This window comes from Amia ocellicauda, chromosome 8, assembly GCF_036373705.1.
Source record: "Amia ocellicauda isolate fAmiCal2 chromosome 8, fAmiCal2.hap1, whole genome shotgun sequence".
Lineage (NCBI taxonomy): Eukaryota > Metazoa > Chordata > Actinopteri > Amiiformes > Amiidae > Amia > Amia ocellicauda.
In genome coordinates, this window is record NC_089857.1 from 20,519,835 (window position 1) to 20,545,260 (window position 25,426).

A 25,426-nucleotide genomic window follows, 5' to 3' on the forward strand; every position below is an offset into this window, starting at 1 on the left:
TTAGCCTCTGTTAACATTTTCTTTTTACAGATTTGTCCGGTCAGTCCATTCATTAGCTGGTATCTTAGAAAATAGTTACATTGAGGAGTTTAAAATGAAAAGAGGAATTACATTTAATATAATTTTTCTATACATTTTTTTGGTCCAAATGACAGACATTTCAAGTTTGGTTTGGAATAAAATATTATGACCTGTTTATAATAGATAGTATAGTATGTTCTGAGTGTTATACTTATTTAAAACAAGAAACCAAACCAATGCCCTGTGAAATGTATGACAGATGACAGTCCAACACTTCAAGATATCAATCAAACCACTTCAGTGTTCTTGATCTTAAGAATTACTAAGTAATCACATTCTCAATAATGAGTGGAACACCTGAACATTCTTCTGTATGTAAATGGAAAAGAAAACAAAAACATCCTTCAGATTACTTGCTTTCTTGTTTATGCTCTATCCTTTCAAGGTGGACTATAATAAATGTTCACCAAAGCAGATGACATTTAAAAACACTTGAAACGTTTCTGTAGTGTCAACAACTTATTTTCCAAAAATACATTATGGTCTACTTGCATGATTCTGTGTTTATACAGTGAGGGAAAAAGTATTTGATCCCCTGCTGATTTTGTACGTTTGCCCACTGACAAAGAAATGATCAGTCTATAATTTTAATGGTAGGTATATTTTAACAGTGAGAGACAGAATAACAACAAAAAAATCCAGAAAAACACATTTCAAAAAAGTTATACATTGATTTGCATGTTAATGAGGGAAATAAGTATTTGACCCCTTCGACTTAGTACTTGGTGGCAAAACCCTTGTTGGCAATCACAGAGGTCAGACGTTTCTTGTAGTTGGCCACCAGGTTTGCACACATCTCAGGAGGGATTTTGTCCCACTCCTCTTTGCAGATCCTCTCCAAGTCATTAAGGTTTCGAGGCTGACGTTTGGCAACTCGAACCTTCAGCTCCCTCCACAGATTTTCTATGGGATTAAGGTCTGGAGACTGGCTAGGCCACTCCAGGACCTTAATGTGCTTCTTCTTGAGCCACTCCTTTGTTGCCTTGGCTGTGTGTTTTGGGTCATTGTCATGCTGGAATACCCATCCACAACCCATTTTCAATGCCCTGGCTGAGGGAAGAAGGTTCTCACCCAAGATTTGACGGTACATGGCCCCGTCCATCGTCCCTTTGATGCGGTGCAGTTGTCCTGTCCCCTTAGCAGAAAAACACCCCCAAAGCATAATGTTTCCACCTCCATGTTTGACGGTGGGGATGGTGTTCTTGGGGTCATTCCTCCTCCTCCAAACACGGCGAGTTGAGTTGATGCCAAGGAGCTTGATTTTGGTCTCATCTGACCACAACACTCACCCAGTTCTCCTCTGAATCATTCAGATGTTCATTGGCAAACTTCAGACGGGCCTGTACATGTGCTTTCTTGAGCAGGGGGACCTTGCGGACGCTGCAGGATTTCAGACATTCACAGCGTAGTGTGTTACCAATTGTTTTCTTGGTGACTATGGTCCCAGCTGCCTTGAGATCATTAACAAGATCCTCCTGTGTAGTTCTGGGCTGATTCCTCACCGTTCTCATGATCATTGAAACTCCATGAGGTGAGATCTTGCATGGAGCCCCAGACCGAGGGAGACTGACAGTTATTTTGTTGTCACCTTCTCACCAAGCTAATTGGCGATGGTCTTGTAGCCCATTCCAGCCTTGTGTAGGTCTACAGTCTTGTCCCTGACATCCTTGGACAGCTCTTTGGTCTTGGCCATGGTGGAGAGTTTGGAATCTGATTGATTGATTGCTTCTGTGGACAGGTGTCTTTTATACAGGTAATGAGCTGAGATTAGGAGCACTCCCTTTAAGAGAGTGCTCCTAATCTCAGCTCGTTACCTGTATAAAAGACACCTGGGAGCCAGAAATCTTACTATTTATAGGGGATCAAATACTTATTTCCCTCATTAACATGCAAATCTATTTATAACTTTTTTGAAATGCGTTTTTTTTTCTGGATTTTGTTGCTGTTATTCTGTCTCTCACTGTTAAAATACACCTACCATTAAAATTATAGACTGATCATTTCTTTGTCAGTGGGCAAACATACAAAATCAGCAGGGGATCAAATACTTTTTTCCCCTCACTGTATATATATAAGATATATAAGAGCAGAAGTTAATTAGACACTCATTCAGCTCTTTGGATCAAATGTGGTTTACATTAAGTGGTTAATTGCATCTTTAGTGTGGTGGGGGTTGGGGTTCTTAGTGTGTTTAATGTGCCTACATTCAATTAATTAGCTCTTTGTTTTTTCCTTTGTATTTAATGTTGTTGGTTATAACATTACTGCTGTCTTGGCATTGCTTTATTTAGTCTTACTGGATACACTTTGTTACATTGCTATGAGAATATTAAATCTGACCCTTTCATTTTCTGAATATATTTACTTTGGAGAAGTTATCACCCACAGCAGGGGTGCTATTAGATTTCAGCAGCAGAAAAACAAATTTCTTAATTGTCAGACTTAATTGGTTACTTTAAAAGGCCTGTTTTTATTACGGTACTTAGACTTACTGGGAAAATCAGTTTTGCAAAAGGGCCTAATCATAAATTAAATAAGGTGCAAAGCAATTTATAATATTATGACATGGAATGTTTTCAACATGGGCTGCAGCACCACTTTAACAGCTTTGGCTTCTTGTGTTACCTTCACTAAAGGCCGTTGTACACTGCATCCAAAAGCAGAATTCATGTTTCAACATTAAACTGTTTACTTGGAAGTGCAAATCTTTGTAAATAATGTGAATCACATTTTTGTTGTTTACTGTGCTTTAACAGTTTCTAGAATAAGGTAACATTCATGGCCAGCTCCTCCGCAATAGTTTGCCATATACAGCTCTGAAAAAAAACTGAGACCACTTAACATTGATTTCTGAACTTGGAGTGGTCTTTTAATTGATTGTCTCTATATTTATTTCCTTTGCTGTATAGTTCTTCATGGTTAGACATGCAGATAAGCTTGTCCAATCAACATATCTTCCACTCTTTTTCATTGGTCAATATCATTTTTAAACACACACATTGGATCGAATTCAACTCGTTTAATTCCAAAATGGATGCATCACCGTCATATGACACACAAGTTTTTTCCCCCCTTTTCACACACACAAAAATCGGACATCATCGGATCCAGTTTGTAAAGGTCATTAGGTTTAATTAACCATTCGGATGTTTTATTTTACTCTCCATGGGATGGAGGGTGGCTATAGTGATGGAGTTCAGACTAAGATGAGCACAGAATGCCTGTAAACTAGAGTTTTAAACTAAAGTTTGTGAGGAGGATTGACTGAAAGGTGTGCTACTGTGAACTGTCCTGTGTCGGCAGGCTGGGAATGGAGCACGATGGTCAAGGGAACCGCTGTGGGGACGAAACCGCGATGGGAAGTGTCATGGCACCCTTGGTTCAAGCGGCATTTCATCGGTACCACTGGTCAATGTGCAGTGGCCAGGAGCTCAAAAGATACATCCAGTAAGTTCTACCCCCCAATTATATAAAATTTCACCTGGGATTATATGTACAGAGACTCTGAACACCAGGGGGGCTATTTTCTGAAGCAATATATGCTAACTCCAGCTGAACTCCCTTTCGGACAGGTGTCTATGTCATTTTGTACCTCATCTAGTCGTATCAATTTACTGAAAATAACCAGAGAGTATCCGAGATGCATCGATCTCAGAATAGGGTTATTGCAATATTATCCACTTTGTTCGTTTGCTCTAGTAGGTTTTAAGAAGGAAAACCTAATTTCTAAAACTATTTTAATGTAGAAAATAAGCACATTCCTGTAGAAGCCATTTGTGTTAGAAATGTGTAGTTGTTTAGGCCACGTTCATGTTATGTGTACCTTATTTATGGTGGTTTATAAATTAAGTAATAGTGTACATCCCATTTTATCCCAGTTTTCAGAAGCAGCACAATACGGGATCTACCTGTTAGTTTATTGTATTATTTGTGCCGCCATTATGAAAAGAGTGATGTTGGCTTATTATTAAAAAGAAAAGTACACAGTTCACTTATTGCATTTATCAAGGGATTTTTAGTGATGCAGCATGAAATAAGCCCAGTGTTGCTTACAGCTGTTTGTGTTAGGACAGAATCACTCTTATGTTGCTCCAAGCTTTCACTTGGTAGTTTTATTAAGAAGATCAGTCAATAAATGTGTTGATTGCTGAAAACGCTGCTGTCCAGGTCCTGACATAACAAGGAATGGCTCAATTAGTTATTTAGCACTGGTCAGTGCCTTATCCCTTTGTTGTGGAGTCCAGTGGTGTTTTCTAAATCAATACTTATTATTTAAACATAATTTAGTTAGAAACAGATTGCATTGCACTGCATTAAGATATTGTTAACAGGTAAAAATCTCAGGAGGGCAAACTCAAGTTCAGCTTCTGACTGTCTTAAGGGAGTAATGCTCACATATTTCAACCAGTTTGCAGGATATAAATTGATCATTAGTCATTTATATAAACATAAAATATGTGATCTGCCAGGAGATTATTGTTTTTGTAATTGGCAGCTTAGCAAGGGAAAATTTATTCTACAAACTTCATTTTTTATAAGAGCTGTAAATTGGCAATACCTGTCTAATACCTTCGTTGTGGATATGATTAAAAAAAAATCCATATGGCTGAGAATCATTGAAGTGATTTAAGCATATTACCACTGTGCTGCTGAAGCTTTGACTGAGAAATGTAAATGGTGACAATTTGTTAAGTTAATGTTCCTTCTATTCAGTGCACCATGTAAGAGAACGAAACACAACAGGGCAGTCTCCAGATTCACTGCACACCACCTTGGGACACATGTTTTCTCCTGACAGTCCCACAATATACAGCCAAAACATCCATTTGTGGAAATACATCTTACCTTTATTAATTCTTATTTCAGAATTCAGTTTGTCTGGATGTTTTTTAATGGATGTGGAATTGCTGCATTTTCTGTGCTACACAATATCTATCTTTCACAGATTCGTTATAACCCTTTGAGGTTGTAATTAATCTATGTTTCAATTTATGATGCCAACATCCTTAATCATCCTGAATCGGGTTGTGATACTGAAATGTACATGAGTCAGCGCAGTTGTAATGATCTCTGGCTAATATATAGGAGAACCTACACAGTTTTTCACCATTTCTCATACCTAAATTTTAAACATCATGCACATTCTTATAATATCAGGGGTTTCACATTGCAAATCAGCATCAAATAATCAATAAACTAAGGGAAAAGATCATTTATTAGAAAACATTTTTTTTGTGGAAAACTGAAGTAACTCACTACGGATATTTTTTTACTCACTATGATTATTAAAATCTAGATTGTAAGAAGACAGGAGGCATGTCTTTTTTAAATTCTTCTCTTTTTTAATTTGAAATTTAAATGAATGTCACATGCACATACTGTCTAGAAAGGGTATTCATGTTTTATGAGACTAAACTGATTAAATTAGACATTCTGATTAATCAGATGGCCAGCAAAGGTTGGTAAGGCACTGTTAAATCCTCAAATTGAGACCTAAACATTGAGACTGAATGAATATGATCGTAATTAAATATTGTCTCTCCAAGGCAATTACTCGGAAGGTCCTGTTCCTTATTATAGAGTTCTTATTGTAGAGCAATTAGTTATGTCCTTGTCCAAGAGTATCTTCATTACTTGAGTATGTTTCATGTTTCCTGTAGCTCTTACGATTGCCTCCTGGATGACCCCTTTAAACACGACTGGCCCAAACTTCCTGAACTACCTGGAATTAACTATTCAATGGATGAGCAATGCCGCTTTGATTTTGGAGTTGGATACAAAATATGCACATCTGTAAGTATTTTTGATTGTGGCTCATTATAATTATTCATTTTTGAATTATTATTAGACGTAGTAGTATTAGAAACCTATGAATTAATACAGTGAATTAGAGGTTATACTAAGAAATAAAAGTGAGTAGAAATGACAACTATAGGAAAACAAAAACAAAATCTTAGAAGAAAAAGGTGTTGTTATTTTATTCTGCTTACTGACGCGTGGAAGATGCCTTCAGGCAAATTTGTTTCTGTTCCGTTTCTATTCCTGCTTTTATGAGCTTCTGAAAAGCATATGCTATTTTCTTCCTTAGAAAACACGCTTTCCATAGTCTTGTAAAAATAATAACGCTATTATAAATAATGTTTCAAATCAGTTTGAGTTATATACTTAGAGGCACTCATTGCTGTAGAAGAAATTGCCCTGAGATAAATTGTATAGATGTAGTTTCCCGAGCGCACAAAGCCTTTAACACACTAAACCTAACCTTGTCTTTCAACTACACCTCAGTTTAATTAAACTATGCATGAGTAGGTGCAGGGGAGTTTCACCCCAGAGGTTAATGAAGAGTGAATTATTCATGCATCATTTACTGAGATTCCAGTTGTGTTTAGATCCAGGTTGCAATGTAATTATTTGACCTCACTCTTGGATTAATTCATGCATACTGTGTTTTTAAGGGTAGATTTTTGCAGCCACATAAGACAAACAAACTATCAATAAACATGTATTGGGGTGGGGGAGATTGGAGGCTCATTTGCTTTAAGAGCACCTGATATCTGGGATTTAGACTATTTCACTTTGGACAGAGATAATGTTGTCTTTTTTGTGAAGAAGAGATAAAAGTATGGATTATTTTGGCACAAACTTTGTTTTAACACATCTTTTGTGTAAATTATATTGTTTTAGTTCACCGCACACGTATGTCTTGCTTATCGTAACATCAGCTCTGTGATTGGGAGCGTTTGTGATGTGTGTTTGTACACTGCTTGAACTTAACTTGAATGCAGCCCTAAATAATTTTCTGGCGCAGCCCAGATTCAAGAAAGGACTGCACCACTTAGTTTATAGATGGGTCCCTGCTGAATCTTGCGGCCAAGAGGTGTTTGTTGGTTTACTCCTCATTAGATCTCACTTTATTAATTAAGTTGACTACATTGATGATTAATTTATTTTTCTGCAGGTCCAAAGCTCTTTTTAATTCAAGAACACCTCTAATTAATCACAGGAATTCCCTGTTCTTGTGGTGTTGTTTTTGCCCCATAGTGCCAGAATTACTAATAGATACACAAGCTGAACTGTGGAAAAAAGAAATCTTCACAGGCATGATTGGTCACCCAGGAACAGTACTGAAACACTTATGCTATAATAGCTTTATTGGATTTAAATCAGCGCAGTTCGGTTTGCATAACACGGCAGCAAATCAGAAAAAAAGAGGAGGGTGAAACATTGGGTCATACAAGTTACCAAAATGTTTCCTTCCTTTTGCCACTCCTGATCATATTAATTACAGTCTGAAGTGAGGCCGCACTGTTAAAGGTTGCCTTTTGTCTTTTAGTTCAGGACATTTGAACCATGCACACAGCTGTGGTGCAGTCACCCTGACAATCCTTACTTCTGCAAGACGAAGAAAGGGCCTCCGCTGGATGGGACGGAGTGTGCGCCAGGGAAAGTAGGTCCACAGGATATTCTTCTGTTCTGATCAGATGATGTCATGTCACATTGGCCTTCACTGTCTTGACGGAAATCTTTTTGCTTGCCAGTGGTGCTATAAAGGCCATTGCATGAGGATGAACGCCAACCAGGTGAAACAGGATGGGGCCTGGGGTTCCTGGACGAGGTTTGCTTCGTGCTCAAGAACGTGTGGAACCGGTGTCCATTTCAGAACCCGTCAGTGCAATAACCCAGCGTAAGCAGCTGATGACATCCCCGTGCTTCTTTGTATTCCTGTTCTGCAATTCTTGTCAGAGTAGAACAAACACTAACACTTTTTTTTTTAGAGAGGTCTTTTTCATGTGAATGGCACTGTAAACCAGAAAGCAACTTTCTGAAATAGTGCAGGTCAGAAAGAAGCCCACTCAGTATTCTACCAGTCTCACTAATGAGCTACTACTTATTTCGCTGTGTTGGCACTCAAGATAAGAGATGTCCTTTGTAGAAGGGAAAAAAAATAAAAAGAATCGGCCGATGACCCAGAAATACTGTGCTGACGCGTATAAACCCTGAAAGGATTCACTTAGGCTTAGATTAATTAAGGAAGACAAGTTGTGTAGCTGGCCATGTTTTTGTTATTAATTCATATTTCATCACAATTAAGGGATACCAAATTGGATGCACACATACAATTATTTTTTTGCTCACAGTGTGAAATTCCAAATTATTGGATCAAATCTACTGTAATTTTTGATTGACCTAATGCCAGATTATTTACCAGTGGGAAAGAAGAGTGATTTTCCATCTGTTAGGATTTCACACTGTGTTGGATGATGAAAGTGTTCGTGAAATTTATTTTTCTTTTCTACCAGTAGAGACTAATATATATATAAGATTTAGTACAAACTAAACATTCTATAAATCAGTTTTGCTTTGAGTTGTGTTAGATTAGTAACCAATCCACTACTTCAGTTGTATCCATTACACCGAACTGTTTAACATTTCTTACATTTGTCAGTGGGTCTGCTGGGTCTGATTAAAAACCTAATGTCTTTAAAATGATAACAAAGATCTTATAAATGGCATAAGCACTCAATATTGGGAAGCATAAGATAGTTTGTGTCTGCTGTTTCTTTATTCATCTGAAGGTACATTTCTTATTCCGTTTGTTATCTAATACATGAGTAGTGGAGTACAGAGGGCACTTTTTAGCATCAGAACAATATTCCTTTGAAGTGTTTTTTGTGTGTTTGTGTGTGTTTTGAAATCAAATTCTATTCCCCCACATATCAGGCCCTCTAATGGAGGTGAAGACTGTCCTGGGATTAATTATGAGTATCAGCTTTGTAACAAGGATGACTGTCCCAAGAACTTTGAAGACTTCCGAGCTCAGCAGTGCCAGCAGCGAAATTCACACTTTGAGTTTCAGAATGCCAAGCATCACTGGCAGCCATATGAACACCCTGACTGTAAGTGCTTAAAATCCCTCTGGTCTTCTGTTTATCCATCTTCAGCAGGTTTGTTTATTGCCTGCCTGTGGTCTGCTCAAAGATAAAGATTAGTGAATCAAGCTGTGTAAAGAGATGGGCTGTGATATTTATATTGGTTTCTTTTTTGTTGTTTTAAAAATCACAAATTATATCTCTGATTTATTGGACTTTATAAGCAGCACTCCATTACATTAAAGGGACAGTAAATATCCTTATATCCTACTATATCAGTAAAAATATATTATTAAAAAGGAAATGAAAACTACTTCTAAAACTAAGCCCTGCTACCAAACAGCTGTGAGTTTCTAGATTAAAGAATCTCAAAAGTAATACAAATCTATATAAAATATATAAAATAAAATTTAAAATTCAGAACTATTTTTTCAGCACCTCAGCAAGTACCTTGGAGGGGAAAACACAGCAAAAGAAAGGCAGAGCAATGAGTGACTGCTGATGTATTGATAAGGTTTTAAAGGCAGTGGCAGTATTTCTTTAACCCTTTGGGCACGTACATTCTTTGGCAATCACACTGCATAGATTGAGAGTCAGTTTTCCCATGTGTGCTGAGAATCACATTATTCTATAATTTAACAACTTTATATATATATATATATATATATATATATATAGAAGCAGCTATATATATATATATATATATATATATATATATTACTGTGCAAAAGTTTTAGGCAGGTGTGAAAAAATGCAGTAAAGTAAGAATGCTTTCAAAAATAGACATGTTAATAGATTATATTTATCAATTAACTAAATGCAAAGTGAGTGAACAGAAGAAAAATTTAAATCAAATCCATATTTGGTGTGACCACACTTTGCCTTCAAAACAGCATCAATTCTTCTAGGTACACTTGCACAAAGTCAGGGATTTGTAGGCATATAGTCAGGTGTATGATTAAACAATTATACCAAACAGGTGATAATGATCATCAATTCAATATATAGGTTGAAACACAATCATTAACTGAAACAGAAACATCTGTGTAGGAGGAATAAAACTGGGTGAGGAACAGCCAACCTCAGCTAACAAGGTGAGGTTGCTGAAGACAGTTTACTGTCAAAAGTCATACACCATGGCAAGACTGAGCACAGCAACAAGACACAAGGTAGTTATACTGCATCAGCAAGGTCTCTCCCAGGCAGACATTTCAAGGCAGACAGGGGTTTCCAGATGTGCTGTCCAAGCTCTTTTGAAGAAGCACAAAGAAACGGTCAATGTTGAGGACCGTAGACACAGTGGTCGGCCAAGCAGATGAAAGACGCATCATGCTTACTTCCCTTCGCAATCGGAAGATGTCCAGCAGTGCCATCAGCTCGGAACTGGCAGAAAACAGTGGGACCCTGGTACACCCATCTACTGTCTGGAGAAGTCTGGTCAGAAGTGGCCTTCATGGAAGACTTGCGGCCAAAAAGCCATACCTCCGACGTGGAAACAAGCCCAAGCAACTCAACTATTCACGAAAACACAGTAACTGGGGAGCAGAAAAATAGCAGCAGGTGCTCTGGACTGATGAGTGAAAATGTGAAATATTTGGCTGTAGTAGAAGGCAGTTTGTTCGCCGAAGGGCTGGAGAGCGGTACACGAATGAGTGTCTGCAGGCAACAGTGAAGCATGGTGGAGGTTCCTTGCAAGTTTGGGGCTGCATTTCTGCAAATGGAGTTGGGGATTTGGTCAGAATGAATGGTCTCCTCAATGCTGAGAAGTACAGGCAGATACTTATCCATCATGCAATACCATCAGGGAGGCATCTGATTGGCCCCAAATTTATTCTGCAGCATGACGATCCCAAACATACAGCAAAAGTCATGAAGAACTATCTTCAGCGTAAAGAAGAACAAGGAGTCCTGCTAGTGATGGTATGGCCCCCACAGATCCCTGATCTCAACATCATCGAGTATGTCTGGGATTACATGGAGAGAGAAGCAACTGAGGCTGCCTATATCCACAGAAAAACTGTGCCAACCTACCTGCTGAGTTCCTTCAAAAACTGTGTGCAAGTGTACCTAGAAGAATTTATGCTGTTTTGAAGGCAAAGGGTGGTGAGTGGTGGTTAGTTAATGGATAAATATAATCTATTAACATGTCTATTTTTGAAAGCATTCTTACTTCACAGCATTTTTTCACACCTGCCAAAAACTTCTGCACAATACTGTACATTTAGATTTTCTCAGACCATCAGCTTCATCTTTATACCTTTTTCTGCAATTCATAGTGTATGCGTCAGCCTTCAAGAGTGCATTACGGTTGCGGAGATGCACTAAACCCATAATTGAGGTTAGCGTCATAAAAGGGCAGACCTGATGCTATGACTAGGATTATTTTCATTTGATTCGCTCCCACTGAGACTCGGGATATGAAGCCAATCGAGGTTTTGAGAACTTTCCATTTATTTGGGTAAGGGATTTTGCAGATTTTCTTGAATTCTCAGACAGTGTAATTAAATCGCCTAATTGTAGTTTTGTTTTGTAATGTAATTACCATTCATACTTTAATTTTGTCTTTTGAAACACTTTTTGTGCATTCTGCCCAATATAAACCATAAGATGAAGGGATATCAATAGTGAAGATTTTGACGCACTGGAGAGTATTCCCTGGGGTCCAGTCAACGGATATCGGATAACGGATATGTCAAAGGGTTAGATGTTGAGGAACCTCAAAAACTGCATCCAACTGAGAGTACTAACCATTATCCTGTCACTCAAGACTGTCAGGGGTAAAATATTAAATATGACTAATTCATTTCTACAAGGGAATAGCTAGTCAGTCCAAAATTGTTTCCAGTTTCAGCTCTCTTCAGGACCTTGACCACCCTGTTCCCTGGTCCACAAACTGAGCCATCCGTCTGAAGAGCACTCCCGTTATTCTGTGCTTGCCAGTTTTTCCCTTTTTCCAATTTGTTGCCTTGTGGTGTTATGTGTAATGTGTACATTAAAAAGTAAGTAGAAGCAGTGCTTCATAGTTCTCATTTGTTTTTTACAGCGAATAAAAGATGTCATCTTTACTGCCAGTCAAAACAAACGGGGGATGTCGCGTACATGAAACAATTAGCACATGATGGAACACGCTGTTCCTACAAGGACCCATACAGCATCTGTGTGCGTGGAGAATGTGTGGTAAGTTGATGAGAAAATGTTCATCATTTATAAAGATGTTTTTCTTTTCCTTTCTACAGAGAATACTTGTATAAATCTTTTCAGTGTCATACTTGGAACATTACTCAAACAAACTAACATTATGAGCTTAAATAACAATAAAGCCATACAATATTTCATTTAGTCAAGAGATCTCATAAGTATGACAAATTTGCTTTATTACTGACCATTAGGAAGACCTTAATAAGTTGCAGCAACACAGGCCTCCTTTATGCATTTCCTTTCTTCTTCTTTTCAAAGCAGTTTTAATGTTGTGTAATTTGCTGCTTTCATCTCATGGAAACCTATGCCAGCCACATTTACAAATCATAAAGTTTCTGAAAGATGAAAGTACATGAGAGGAAAGTGACAAAGGGCACAGTGATAATCCTGATGGCATCTTGACAATGACACTGTTCAATTGTTTTGGGTTTATAGTATAGAAAGAGTTTATTCTAATACCATTCATCCAAATGAGTCTTTTCCAATGAGGAGTAAAACAAATACTGATACAGAACCTTATGGTTATTATTTTCCTCCTGTGCAGAATGGCATTATATACAGGCATTTTTACAAGACTCTCCAGGTTTCTAAACCATGTAGAATCTTTTTTTTTTTAAATTATGAATAGTGTCATATAAGCCCTGTTTATGTATCATTTATTTACTGGTTACTTGAAATGGTATCTAAATCTACTTTTAAGGTCATACTGTACTTCGATGAGTTTCCAAAGTGTGTATATCTATCTAAACTCCCCTGCTCTGTCTTGCACCAGAACGCAAGCGTGGATGCAGTAGATATCTGGCAATGCACTGGAATCTATACATCTTGTACTATTTCTCACAGTTTTCGCCACATTGCTGTATAGGCTTACCTTCAGATCATCAGAAAAACAAACGATAATGGCAGTTGACAGACATACTCACAGAAAGGAAAGCCAAACTCAATAATTACGTCAGTGGAAGTGCATCAAAATACATGAAACAAATTTTGAACCTTAGACTGGGTAATGCATTGTATGCTTTTGAAGTGTAAAGTATAGGAAATTTGGTGATGCAACTGTGAAACCATTAAGACATTTCCCTTTTAGTGCTCAGCTATTTCAGTAATAATGAGGGATGCATCTCTCGAGGTATATGAACTTGTATGCTTCAATGTTATGGCTAGACTCATTTATCTTTATTAATACATGCAAAGATGTGTTTTCAGACAAGGAGGCTAGCCAATGTAAATACTGTACGATGTATGAAGATTTATTGAATACGTTTACTGCAAGAAGGAATAACTCTTCATTAACGCACGTTTTCCCTCCTGTGTTCTTGTCTCAGAAAGTGGGTTGTGACAGAGAGATTGGATCCAACAAAGTGGAAGATAAGTGCGGTGTCTGTGGAGGAGATAACTCTCACTGCAGAACTGTCAAGGGGACATTCACCCGCACGCCAAAGAAAGCCGGTAGGGCGCAATACAACAATACTTTCTTTAAATAGTCATGTGTTATTATATATAATTTAAATGGATTTTTTTTTTTTTTTTTTAAATGATGTTTCTAAAATCCGAAGACCGTAGCATGCTAACATTCCTTACTGACCTTTTGGGGAGGCAATGTCAGGGAACCATATGCAGATTTGTGCGTGTACATGTATACAGTGGTATAAATAAGGCTTAACGTCAAACACTGCTTACTGCTAAATACATGTTAAGTGTTTAATAATTTCCCTTCTGCTTTTCTGAAAGCTTCTGGAGATTAATTAAGTGGGCGGGTAGTGTGTGTAACTACATAGCATAGCGCCTTTGTCCATGAATGGGAAACTGGTCATTATGGATTTTCAAAACACAAAACAAGCAGAGATAGATGTTAAATGTTCTTCATCTTCCTGACTGCTGTTCAGTTTAGCAGGAGGGAGATACATAAATAGCTGAGAGAGCTGAAAGGCTTGAACAGTCTATGCATCATCACAATTTTTTCACTATTTGTGTAGGGGAAGTTTACATCTGCATGTATATTTACAGCGATGCTTATTTTTCACCCTTATTTTTCAACCTCTAAAATATATATGCATTGTTCTGTTGTGAAAGAACCCAATACAACTTTCAACATTTACAATGCTAATCATAGAATTTAAATGGCCAGGGTCCCCTAAGGTTTTTCACTCCGTAAATAGTGAGTGACGTTTCACAGCTGCAATCAAGCATTATGGGTACGTGTATTTAAAACTTTTTTAAATGCAAATTTGAGTAAAACGTAACAGTCTCTTTGTTGATTACATTATGCACATTCACATCAAAACTATCACGAGATCCACGAGATCCAACTATGTTTTGCATTTAAAGAAACTTTCTGTAATATATATTAAACTACAGTTAAGTTAAGTTAAGTTAAGCTCCACATGATTCACTCACAAAACATCATAAAATTAAGACAAACACATTTTGTCTAAGCCATAATTAAATGTTCCAGGACTCTGACTTTGGGAGACTTTTTCACTACCAATTACTCAGTATGATAAGTGTTTCAGATTTGTTACGCAGCTGCTTATTAAAATTAATGAAGTGTTGCAACTTTAAAGCAAGAAAACATCATGTCAACAGTTAACTGTGATTTGGCTGGAGGGCTATTTTATCCAGCATTATTCTCCCAAAACAGAATCTGCACTAACAATGGGAAGACTGAGCAGTGAGTACTCCTAAAGATCGAGTGTGGGATTTATTGTGTGAAGCTCCCAGAACTGTGATGTTCTCTGGGTAAATGTTTGCAGATTTTCCCTCCCATTTGCGTCCTCCTGGTAAATGGATATTTCCAAGTATACTGAACAATATCACTTTATACTACATACAAGTACATAGTTTGAAGATGGATCAGCTTGGTTGATCTAAAGCAGACTGCAGTTGGAGAAAACCATTTGAATGTTTGCGTGTGTGTTGTTCAGTATACCAGCTGCACGTGAAATGATGTTTTAAGAGGTGATTTCCTTTTGGCAAATGTCTGTTACTTAACATTAACTGCAGGAGCGTGCAAACAACTGTGAAATATCCTCTCAGACAATAGGTGCTGTGTGTGAATTACAGAGCTGTTGTTATACAACACAAAAAGTATATGACTGCAGCAACGCTTCAGTAGTTACTTTTCATTCTAACTGTCTTTTTTAACAGGAAAAAAGTTAAGCAAGAGATGCCAAAAAGAAATCCATTTGTTGGAAAACAAAACCTGCAAGTATCCAGTATTACCTGCTATTAACTTTTTATTCCCCCTTATATTAATGTCTTGTGTTTCATTGACTACTATTCCCGATTACTACTACTACTACTACAGTGAGGGAAAAAAGTATTTGATCCCCTGCTGACTTTGTACGTTTGCCCACTGACAAAGAATTGATCAGTCTATAATTTTAATGGTAGGTGTATTTTAACAGTGAGAAACAGAATAACAACAACAAAATCCAGAAAAACGCATTTCAAAAAAGTTATAAATTGATTTGCATGTTAATAACTGAAATAAGTATTTGATCCCCTATCAATCTGAAAGATTTCTGGCTCCCAGGTGTATTTTATACAGGTAACGAGCTGAGATTAGGAGCACTCTCTTAAAGGGAGTGCTCCTAATCTCAGCTCGTTACCTGTATAAAAGACACCTGTCCACAGAAGCAATCAATCAATCAGATTCAAAACTCTCCACCATGGCCAAGACCAAAGAGCTGTCCAAGGATGTCAGGGACAAGACTGTAGACCTACACAAGGCTGGAATGGGCTACAAGACCATCGCCAAGCAGCTTGGTGAGAAGGTGACAACAGTTGGTGCGATTATTCGCAAATGGAAGAAACACAAAATAACTGTCAGTCTCCCTCGGTCTGGGGCTCCATGCAAGATCTCACCTTGTGGAGTTTCAATGATCATGAGAACCGTGAGGAATCAGCCCAGAACTACACGGGAGGATCTTGTTAATGATCTCAAGGCAGCTGGGACCATAGTCACCAAGAAAACAATTGGTAACACACTACACCGTGAAGGACTGAAATCCTGCAGCACCCGGAAGGTCCCCCTGCTCAAGAAAGCACATGTACAAGACCGTCTGAAGTTTGCCAATGAACATCTGAATGATTCAGAGGAGAACTGGGTGAGTGTTGTGGTCAGATGAGACCAAAATCAAGCTCTTTGGCATCAACTCAACTCGCCGTGTTTGGAGGAGGAGGAATGACCCCAAGAACACCATCCCCACCGTCAAACATGGAGGTGGAAACATTATGCTTTGGGGGTGTTTTTCTGCTAAGGGGACAGGACAACTGCACCGCATCAAAGGGACGATGGACAGGGCCATTTACCGTCAAATCTTGGGTGAGAACCTCCTTCCCTCAGCCAGGGCATTGAAAATGGGTCGTGGATGGGTATTCCAGCATGACAATGACCCAAAACACACAGCCAAGGCAACAAAGGAGTGGCTCAAGAAGAAGCACATTAAGGTCCTGGAGTGGCCTAGCCAGTCTCCAGACCTTAATCCCATAGAAAATCTGTGGAGGGAGCTGAAGGTTCTAGTTGCCAAACGTCAGCCTCGAAACCTTAATGATTTGGAGAGGATCTGCAAAGAGGAGTGGGACAAAATCCCTCCTGAGATGTGTGCAAACCTGGTGGCCGACTACAAGAAACGTCTGACCTCTGTGATTGCCAACAAGGGTTTTGCCGCCAAGTAAGTCGAAGGGGTCAAATACTTATTTCCCTCATTAACATGCAAATCAATTTATAACTTTTTTGAAATGCGTTTTTCTGGATTTTGTTGTTATTCTGTCTCTCACTGTTAAAATACACCTACCATTAAAATTATAGACTGATCATTTCTTTGTCAGTGGGCAAACGTACAAAATCAGCAGGGGATCAAATACTTTTTTCCCTCACTGTACCTAATAATCTTACATTTGTATTACATTGTAAAATAAATACATTAGGAGTGCTAGCTACTATATATTAATAGAATGTGTACATTTTTCTTATTCATTGGTTATTTTTTAGCTGAGTTTCTGAATGATTAATTTCTGCAGATTTTAAGTAGTCCTATAAAATGCATCTAAGATGTTAATGATGATAATTGTAATAATAATAACCTTGCAAAACTTAATGCATATCATGGCTGGATGCACATATTCTCAAGAGGGCATTTCTGGATGGTACTACTGCTCTGAATTGCAATAAAAGATTTGGATCAGAGATGGACAATACAATTCTGTGCAGTAATTTCCCTTTGTGTGGCCAGTGGAAGTTATAATTGACTGGGAATTTGAGGTATGGAATGCAAGGGTCACTGGGAAATAGTAGCAGAAACATACATATTTATTAAATCATCTTAAATGGCTGCCCCAAATGGCTGCTTTTATACTGGTACAAATAATTTAATTTCCAATCAAAGCTCTATGTTATTGACAATTTTTATTTATAATGGTTTTGGTTTTACTCCTGTAGAATTATTAGGTGAAGCCAAAGGTAATCAAGTCCTCTATGCCTATTACAGTTACTTGGGAAAATGAACAATTTTACAGATGAGAAATCATTTGGCCCATGCTTTTCAAACAGTTGTTAGTAATCAATTGGGAGTATTGCTGAATTCTGCCAGTGACTCAGCATGAACTGCATATCTTGACAGTTTGATCTGTTCACCTACAACCATTAGCAAATATGTTCTTCCTGTTCTCAGTCCAGAATTTAGATTAATTTCCATTGTTGACCTTTGGTTTTGATCTCTGTGTTTATTTGAAAGTAAGGATCTGGGGATCCCTTTATAATACTGCCCAGGTTAATGCAATTGCCCAGAGACCACTATGTGCTGCATGTGTGTACTTGTCCAAATTACATAGAGACACATAATTTTGTCACATTCTTTCAAACTTAATTACTATTAATATGGATGAACACACTCCTGTGAATGGGGAACATTATCTCAGGTTAACTCAGCTGAAAAATACATGTTCTATTTCCTTTCTGTTTTCTAAAAGAACTAAAATACAAACAAGACTGATTGATCTGCCAACTGTAGTCAATGAAAAATAAGTTATTATCCAGAACTAATTAATCAATTTTATTTGAAGGGAAGACAAGAGGAGCATTCTCAATACCTAAAGGGGCTCGAAATGTGTCTCTGAATGAAACAGAGGATTCTAGAAATATTATTGGTGAGTTATAGCAGTTTGCAGAAGAATGGACATCAATGTAGTAGAACAGAAGGCTATTTTGCAGTTTCACTTGCCTTTTTATATTTGTTTTCTAAACTGGCAAAGGTTTCATTCATTCTGCCTGATCATATTGTGACTAACACAAATGAGTAATGAGTGTAGAATAAAACAACTGAACAATAATGGTTTAAGAAGGACTGAAACTTTTGCCTCATATAACAATTCCGTTTTCTTTTGCAGCCTTGCTAGTTTCCCTAGGCTCGCTCAAAACTGGTAGCAAATAGTGCAAATGCCTTCTAAGTAGAGTGATGTCCACTTCTGCAAGAAATGTGTGTGTTTGCTGCTGTACTAACCGCTTCTGTTATTTATTTATTTTTTTTCAAACTTTCGATTTCATCGCTGATCAAAACATGTGCAAAGGTTACCTTAAGATGTTTGACATCCCACCTGGTGCTAGACATGTGATCATCCAAGAACACGAGGCTTCTCCTCAAATTCTTGGTAAGTGAGATCAAGTGAGAGGTGCTTCCCTTCCCTTCGAAGGAACCGTGTCTTGAGAGATTGTTAGAGGCAGGGTGGGTTTAAGTGGGTTACTTCTTAGTAAACTAAACAAATGGAGGTAAGTAAAGAACAGAAAATAAAAAATAAAAAGATTGTACTACATACATTTTAAACCACAGTTAACAATGCTCAGCAGTTAAATAATCAAACTATTACTAAATACTTTGTGATTTAACTAGAAAGAATATACATACAAATATATACATTAAAGGGTAAAGAGCCAAGAGCACAAGGTAGGCCCTTCAAATCTCAGTCAATAAAAACGTACACAATTTCCCCTTAGTCTTAATTTCAATAAGCAGGAAATTACAACAACAAAAAGTCTGTATGCAAGTGATTACTCACTATTTCGTCCTTCACTTTATCACCTGAAGGTTTATGAGTAAGTTTTGAGCTTACGAAAGCGATAACCACTGAGGTGTGAGGATGTCCATCATTACTTCCAGACGTCTTTGCCCACTGGCTGAGTTTGTCAGATTTGATTTTTCAGTATCAGCAATACAACGTATATAGCAGGATCAAGGACTTATTTAATAGTGTCATTTTATAATTATATATTTGAGATGAGTGGTCCTGATTATTTTAAGTTTTCATTTGTCTGAATTTGGAAGGACATGGCAAACTACTGTGAAACATAATCAACATGCTGCAATCAGTGTTAACTGCTTACTATAATCTACAGAGAGCACAGGACTTTAATTTCACATCCAGATCAATAGAACCACAATTATGCTGCTCGTCAAATTTTCAGCTGCCTTTGCTCTACAGATGAAGTGACACAGAAAGAAACTGTGCCACAGAGTGACCCAGAATAAAGGTTCATATAAGAGTATCCCATGTCCCTTTCATTGGGTGTGATATCTATGTCTGTCTAGCTTTACTGTAAATGTACACTTTGCAAGACATATCAAGGTCTGTAATATATTATTTTAAAATGCAATTAAAATAAATGAAAAAAATTCTGTAAATGTTGATCACTGCATCATTACATATTAACCTTAATTGTACAACAATTGTACAACCCTAGTGTTCTCTTTTCCCATGGGATTAGCCATGAGGGAAGTGCATATCTTCCAGAGAATTAGTGCTCCCATTTTGCCATTGTAGTTATGTTTAAAAAAAAGATAGTTACATATATATTTATGCAGGCAGAATGTTCAATTGATTCTCTGGCCATTTGTGTTTCTTCTCAAGGGACAAACAACTGCACAATAGCCTTCCCCAGCGTGACACATCTAACAATCTAAATTAACTGCCTTTTTCTTTTCATAATCCCCAGCCCATTATCTTAATGCCCCTTGATGAAGGAAGTTTAAATTAACCTGTTTCTGTTCCCTATAGCTTTTAGGTGGTTAGTTGTATGAAAAAGCCTAAGTGTAAAGGATTGACTGTTTTGCATAAAATACATTTGCATGCATATATAGTCTCCTGAACCTTTATCTGAAGAATAGGAACTGCACCTCATTATTTTGAAATTATTAACTGGCAGTTTTACGGTCATTCCTCAAAAAACACTATCTATTAATATGTGAAAAGCATAAATGCACTGTCAAAGTGATCAGAATAATACTGCAGTTTTTAAATACAATCATAGTCAAATTACTGTGGAAATTACAGGCATTTTACAACAATTAAACTGATAGCACAGTGAACTTGACAGGAACACATCATGTTTGATTTGTTTGTCTTGCATTTATTAACGCATATACTACTAATAATAATAATTACCATTATATATATATATATATATATATACACACACACACACACACACACACACACTACCGGTTGAAAGTTTTAGAACACCTACATTTTTCCAGTTTTTATTGAAAGTCGTAATGTACTCTGAAATTAAAGCATAGAACAAATAAACAATTGGAGATAAAAAATAAATCATGGAATCGTTTTAACAAAATTTAAACCCTTAAGAAACCAATTCCCTGTGCTTCTCTTTAACCCCATGTGTACTCTTCACTGTTGCTTTGTTTGCCAAGTGTTTGGTATCCCATGAAAGCTGAGACTCCCAGCTTTCTAACAATGTGAAGCATTCTCTGATGTGAAAACAGTTTTTTATACCCACCCCCCACAGTTACACTCCCCCTCTGCATTCTGAAATGGGGGGTGGGGGGATACTTGGTTTGAGTAGGAATACAAAATCTCAGAAAATATTGACAATTATGACATTCTGGAACCAAACAGTCTACTGATCAAAACAAGACCATCCACGTTTTAGTAGAAGCAATACACACCCGTAGAGAGTTCAAAATGTCAAGATGGAAATCAAATTTACATATTTGGATCTGAACTGCTCTGTGTTTGATAGAACATCAAATAATACATACTGGATTAATCGTTAGGTGGTTCTGAACAAAACAAGCCTATCTGCAAAGAAATCCAATCTGTGACTGTCTGAATGAGACCCCCCCCCCCCCCCCATGTTCATTGTATTAAAAAAAAAATAATGAGAACTGTTTTTAGGGACTTAATTCACACGCTTTATTAAATGGTGTATATAGCTTTATACCAGTGCCTATATACACTTGTGTTGAGCAAAAAACACACTAAATATTGTGTAGTGTGTAATAAAATATTGAATTGTCAGATTAGCTGAATCTCACTAACAACTCGATGGCAAGATGGGGTCAATCTCTTTGCACTGCTGCAGCTTTTGTAGATGTTCTAGTGTTGTCTATAGATTTTAAGCAAGCCAATCTGTACCTTAGTAGAAAGTAGACTCTGTGAAATGCCTTATTAAACTCCTGTACATATACAGTTACTGATATTAGAGCAATGCACTCGTTTTTAACAATCACATTCATAAACAATTTCTAAGATGCACATTTTCAGTTGAATATTTACACTCTCTATATCTTGTGATTTAAGTTTATCTACATTTTCTGAGAAGCCCACAAATAAAGTGTATATACACATAAATTCAATCGATCAAAATAATTGGACGGTCGGAACTTGTGAAAATTTCGAAACTCCTGACTTTTGTGTCCCATCACATCTGGTCACCCTAAACCAGGGGTTTTCAAACCGGTCCTGGAGTACCCCCTGCCCTGCTGGTTTTTGTTCCAACTGAGGTCTTAATTGCTTAATTGAATCCTTAATTGACATAAAGCAATATACCATTCAATTAAGTAATTAAAACCTAGGTTGGAACAAAAACCAGCAGGGCAGGGGGTACTCCAGGACCGGTTTGAAAACCCCTGCCGTAAACATATGTACAGTCATGAAACACAAAAATTAAATAACTGAGATAGGATATTTCCACCCTAGGATGTATAAGTGATAAGTGGTAAAAAAAAAAAAAAGAGATCCCATTAAAAGATCATACCAATTATTATAATTTTTCTATTGAAGACTTTTTTTAGTTTTTTTTAGTTCTAATAGTCTATTCATTTTGTTTGAAAGGATTCAATTTGAAAATTGGATTCCTCCCTTTAAAAGAATAAAAGCTTTTAATTGAGCAAAACAAAGCAGCAACATCAAATAGTATATCCTAACAAGTGCATGCTTATCCAGAAAGGTTGCATCCTAAATTAAACTGTGAAAGATGCCTTCTAACTTATCATTGCTTTCAGCGATCAAGAATCAAGCTACAGGGCATTATATTCTGAACGGCAAAGGAGAGGACACCAAATCGAAGACCTTTATTGACCTGGGAGTGGAGTGGGACTACAGCATAGACGACGACATCGAGACGCTGCACACTGAGGGACCCCTGCACGACGCGGTGATCATTTTGGTAACGTCGCTTTTTAAATCCCTTTTGTTTGTTAATTAATGAAGGTTTGCAAATGGCTACAGGTGAATCATAAAATGTCCCGTTGCAATTTACATTTGCTTAGAATATTGAGAGTGGTTGTGGATTCGCCAAATGTTTTGCAATTATGGTTTTTATTTGGAGATGGAGAAGGAAGAAGGCAAAATCAGGGAGACAAAACATATCTGTAAATAAGCTATAGGCCTAAGTGTTTTAGCAGTGTGAGATCAATAGCCATTCCCACTGAAGTGTGAGAGCAGTGTAGGGTTTAAGAGCCAGAGGGGCCGATGTTCTTATTGAACTTTAGCATAATATGACAGGAGCAGCTCTGTGTTAAGGAGTGGGGAAATTGTGGGTAATAGCTATTGATCCCCTTAAGGGAACCAGGATTGCAGCAGGAACCTATAATTTGATCAATAATCATGTGTGAAGGAACATTTTTTTATGCAGTTTACAGTAATAGGTAAGAATTTAAATGAATTTTGAAAAATTAACTGCCTGAAATGCATTATTGTTCACATAGAGCTGCCATCAATGTCTCGAGAGTGTCTGTGAGGTTTGTTAATCTATTGTACTACAGAATCCAAACACATGGCAGAGCATTAAAACCAAGACTGACAGATATTATTTATCTTATTATGAGGTTTTTAAAATCTGAGAGTATTACTAGAAAAACAAATTCACAAATAATGGTTTTAACTAGAATTGAAAATATATATATATATATATATATATACTGAAATGGGTTCAGAGTTCTGTTAAATATTTTATAGTAAACTATTAAGGTTTAAAATCTAAATCATACAAGCATAAATATATTAGTTTAGGGTTCTTAAAAATGTGCGATCCTATGCATATTACATTTTTTTTTCATTCTATAAAATGGGCAATCAAAAAGGGTTTAATATTATTTAATATTAGAGTTGACAGGTGTCACTTGTCACATAAAATTGGCAGATATTTTCTGTCCTTTCGGCTGTTGTTGAACACTTAATGACAGGAGATATAAAATACATATACGTACAGCTCTGGAAAAAAGACCATTGCAAAATTATCAGTTTTACTATTTATATGTATGTGTTTGGGTAAAATGAACATTTTTGTTTTATTCTATAAACTACTGACAACATTTCTCCTAAATTCCAAATAAAAATATGAATGGAATGGAATGGCTGCCATACATGTAGAGATGCTGATTTAAGACAAATTGAATATGACCTCACAACAAAAACCCACAGAGAAAATGACTAAATCTAGAATCTATTATCGCAAAACAATTAAAAATACCACATATACCATTTAAGTTCAAGTTGGTAAAACTCTGATATATAAAAATCTTTGTTTTCATAAGCTGGTTGGAATACAGTATTGTGGGTCTCAGTGGGATTGGCAAATTGTTTGCAAGTAAAAATGTAAAGATGTAATTATTTGATTATTTACAGTTTCATGGGAAGAGTAAAATATCTGTTTGATGATGGAATTGCATTGTTTAAATTATTGTATCCCCCCTCCACCTCTTTTTTTTCAGTTGTATGTATTAATTATTTTTGTCAGGCTATTTTAATTATGTAGGGAAATAAATATGTATAATCCCATGAATATGGTTTGTACTTTTGATAAAGACCAAGACACTGAACCTATAAACCTGGCCCTTTGAATAATACATTTCCATAACTACCAGAAGAATTGGTTTCTTTGTTTAATTCCACAAGGCGCTGATTGAAACAAAATTATGCTGCTGTTTTTCAGCTCAAAGAGCCAAATTAACACACAGAAAGCAGCCAATAGCCTTCACAACCAGGTATCCTCGGTTTAATTGAAAAGACTGAGATGAATACCACAGCTTCTTATTTCTTCGCTCACATTACAATTCATTGACATCAGTGCCCCTTTCTAAGTCCATGGGATTTGGGTAATTGTTTTATTCAATACGATTTGCTTTCTATGGCAAATAGATTTCTATTGAGATTTGCATATACCTCTTTAATGATAATGGATTCATCTCCAAAGCTACCAGAATGGTTTGAAATACAGGGATACATTGACAGGTCAATGGGAAACAGATTACTCTGTTAGTTTTCCATGTATGCATTTAATTTTTTTAAAACAACTTTTTTCTACCCTCCTTTTAATGTTTGCAACTTCTCTAGTTGAGATGCTGTGCTCTGAACATCACTTTCATATTCCTGCCTTAAGATCATACCTCGAGATAATGAGACGAGATCTACACTGACGTACAGATACATCATACATGAAGACTCTGTACCTACAATCAGCAGTAACAATGTAATCCAGGAAGACGCGTATGAGTGGGCACTGAAAAGCTGGTCCCAGTGTTCGAGACCATGTGCTGGAGGTAATGTGTTTTCCACTCCTGCGTAGTTATTAAGGTCTTAAAGCTACCTCTACCACACAATCTAGAATATTACAATTTGCATTCTCGCTCCCTCGATTGGTTTCTGATGCTGTGTCCTTGTGTATGTTTAGCTCATTTTGAAGCTTCACTCTCGACAGTGAGATCGGAGGATAGCTCACAGCTCAGGTCTCCTGACATTTCAGATCCTGAAATCCAGGACTAACTTTTAACCTGTCAAAATTGTTATTTCTATGACAGAGCCTCCTGCTTAGAATTCTGAGCGTATACAGTGAAAAAGTCAGCTTTTTGAACAACAGTATTTGAAAATGTCCTTTTGGATTCTCTGATTTTAGAATGAATGTTAAATAGTGCAAAAGAAAAGAAAATAAGTGTCAAAATACATTCAGTTTTTGACATGTTAAATGTCCTAATGTTATCACA

General features: G+C 37.0%; 1 protein-coding gene across 6 annotated transcripts in view; it reads left to right on the forward strand.

Moving 5' to 3' along the window:
• adamts3 (ADAM metallopeptidase with thrombospondin type 1 motif, 3) overlaps nucleotides 1-25,426 on the forward strand; it is a 74,229-nt gene that overhangs the window by 37,632 nt on the left and 11,171 nt on the right. For 2 of the 6 annotated variants that reach the window (XM_066710623.1, XM_066710624.1), the window contains exons 9-19: nucleotides 3,385-3,528; nucleotides 5,742-5,874; nucleotides 7,415-7,528; nucleotides 7,620-7,765; nucleotides 8,803-8,978; nucleotides 11,995-12,128; nucleotides 13,475-13,598; nucleotides 18,216-18,299; nucleotides 18,720-18,800; nucleotides 22,448-22,611; nucleotides 24,826-24,985. In XM_066710623.1, coding sequence (XP_066566720.1) covers nucleotides 3,385-3,528; nucleotides 5,742-5,874; nucleotides 7,415-7,528; nucleotides 7,620-7,765; nucleotides 8,803-8,978; nucleotides 11,995-12,128; nucleotides 13,475-13,598; nucleotides 18,216-18,299; nucleotides 18,720-18,800; nucleotides 22,448-22,611; nucleotides 24,826-24,985 — 1,460 coding nt within the window. The remainder of the gene's footprint in view (nucleotides 1-3,384; nucleotides 3,529-5,741; nucleotides 5,875-7,414; nucleotides 7,529-7,619; nucleotides 7,766-8,802; nucleotides 8,979-11,994; nucleotides 12,129-13,474; nucleotides 13,599-18,215; nucleotides 18,300-18,719; nucleotides 18,801-22,447; nucleotides 22,612-24,825; nucleotides 24,986-25,426) is intronic. The other 4 variants (XM_066710626.1, XM_066710627.1, XM_066710625.1 and 1 more) reach the window with 3 other exon arrangements.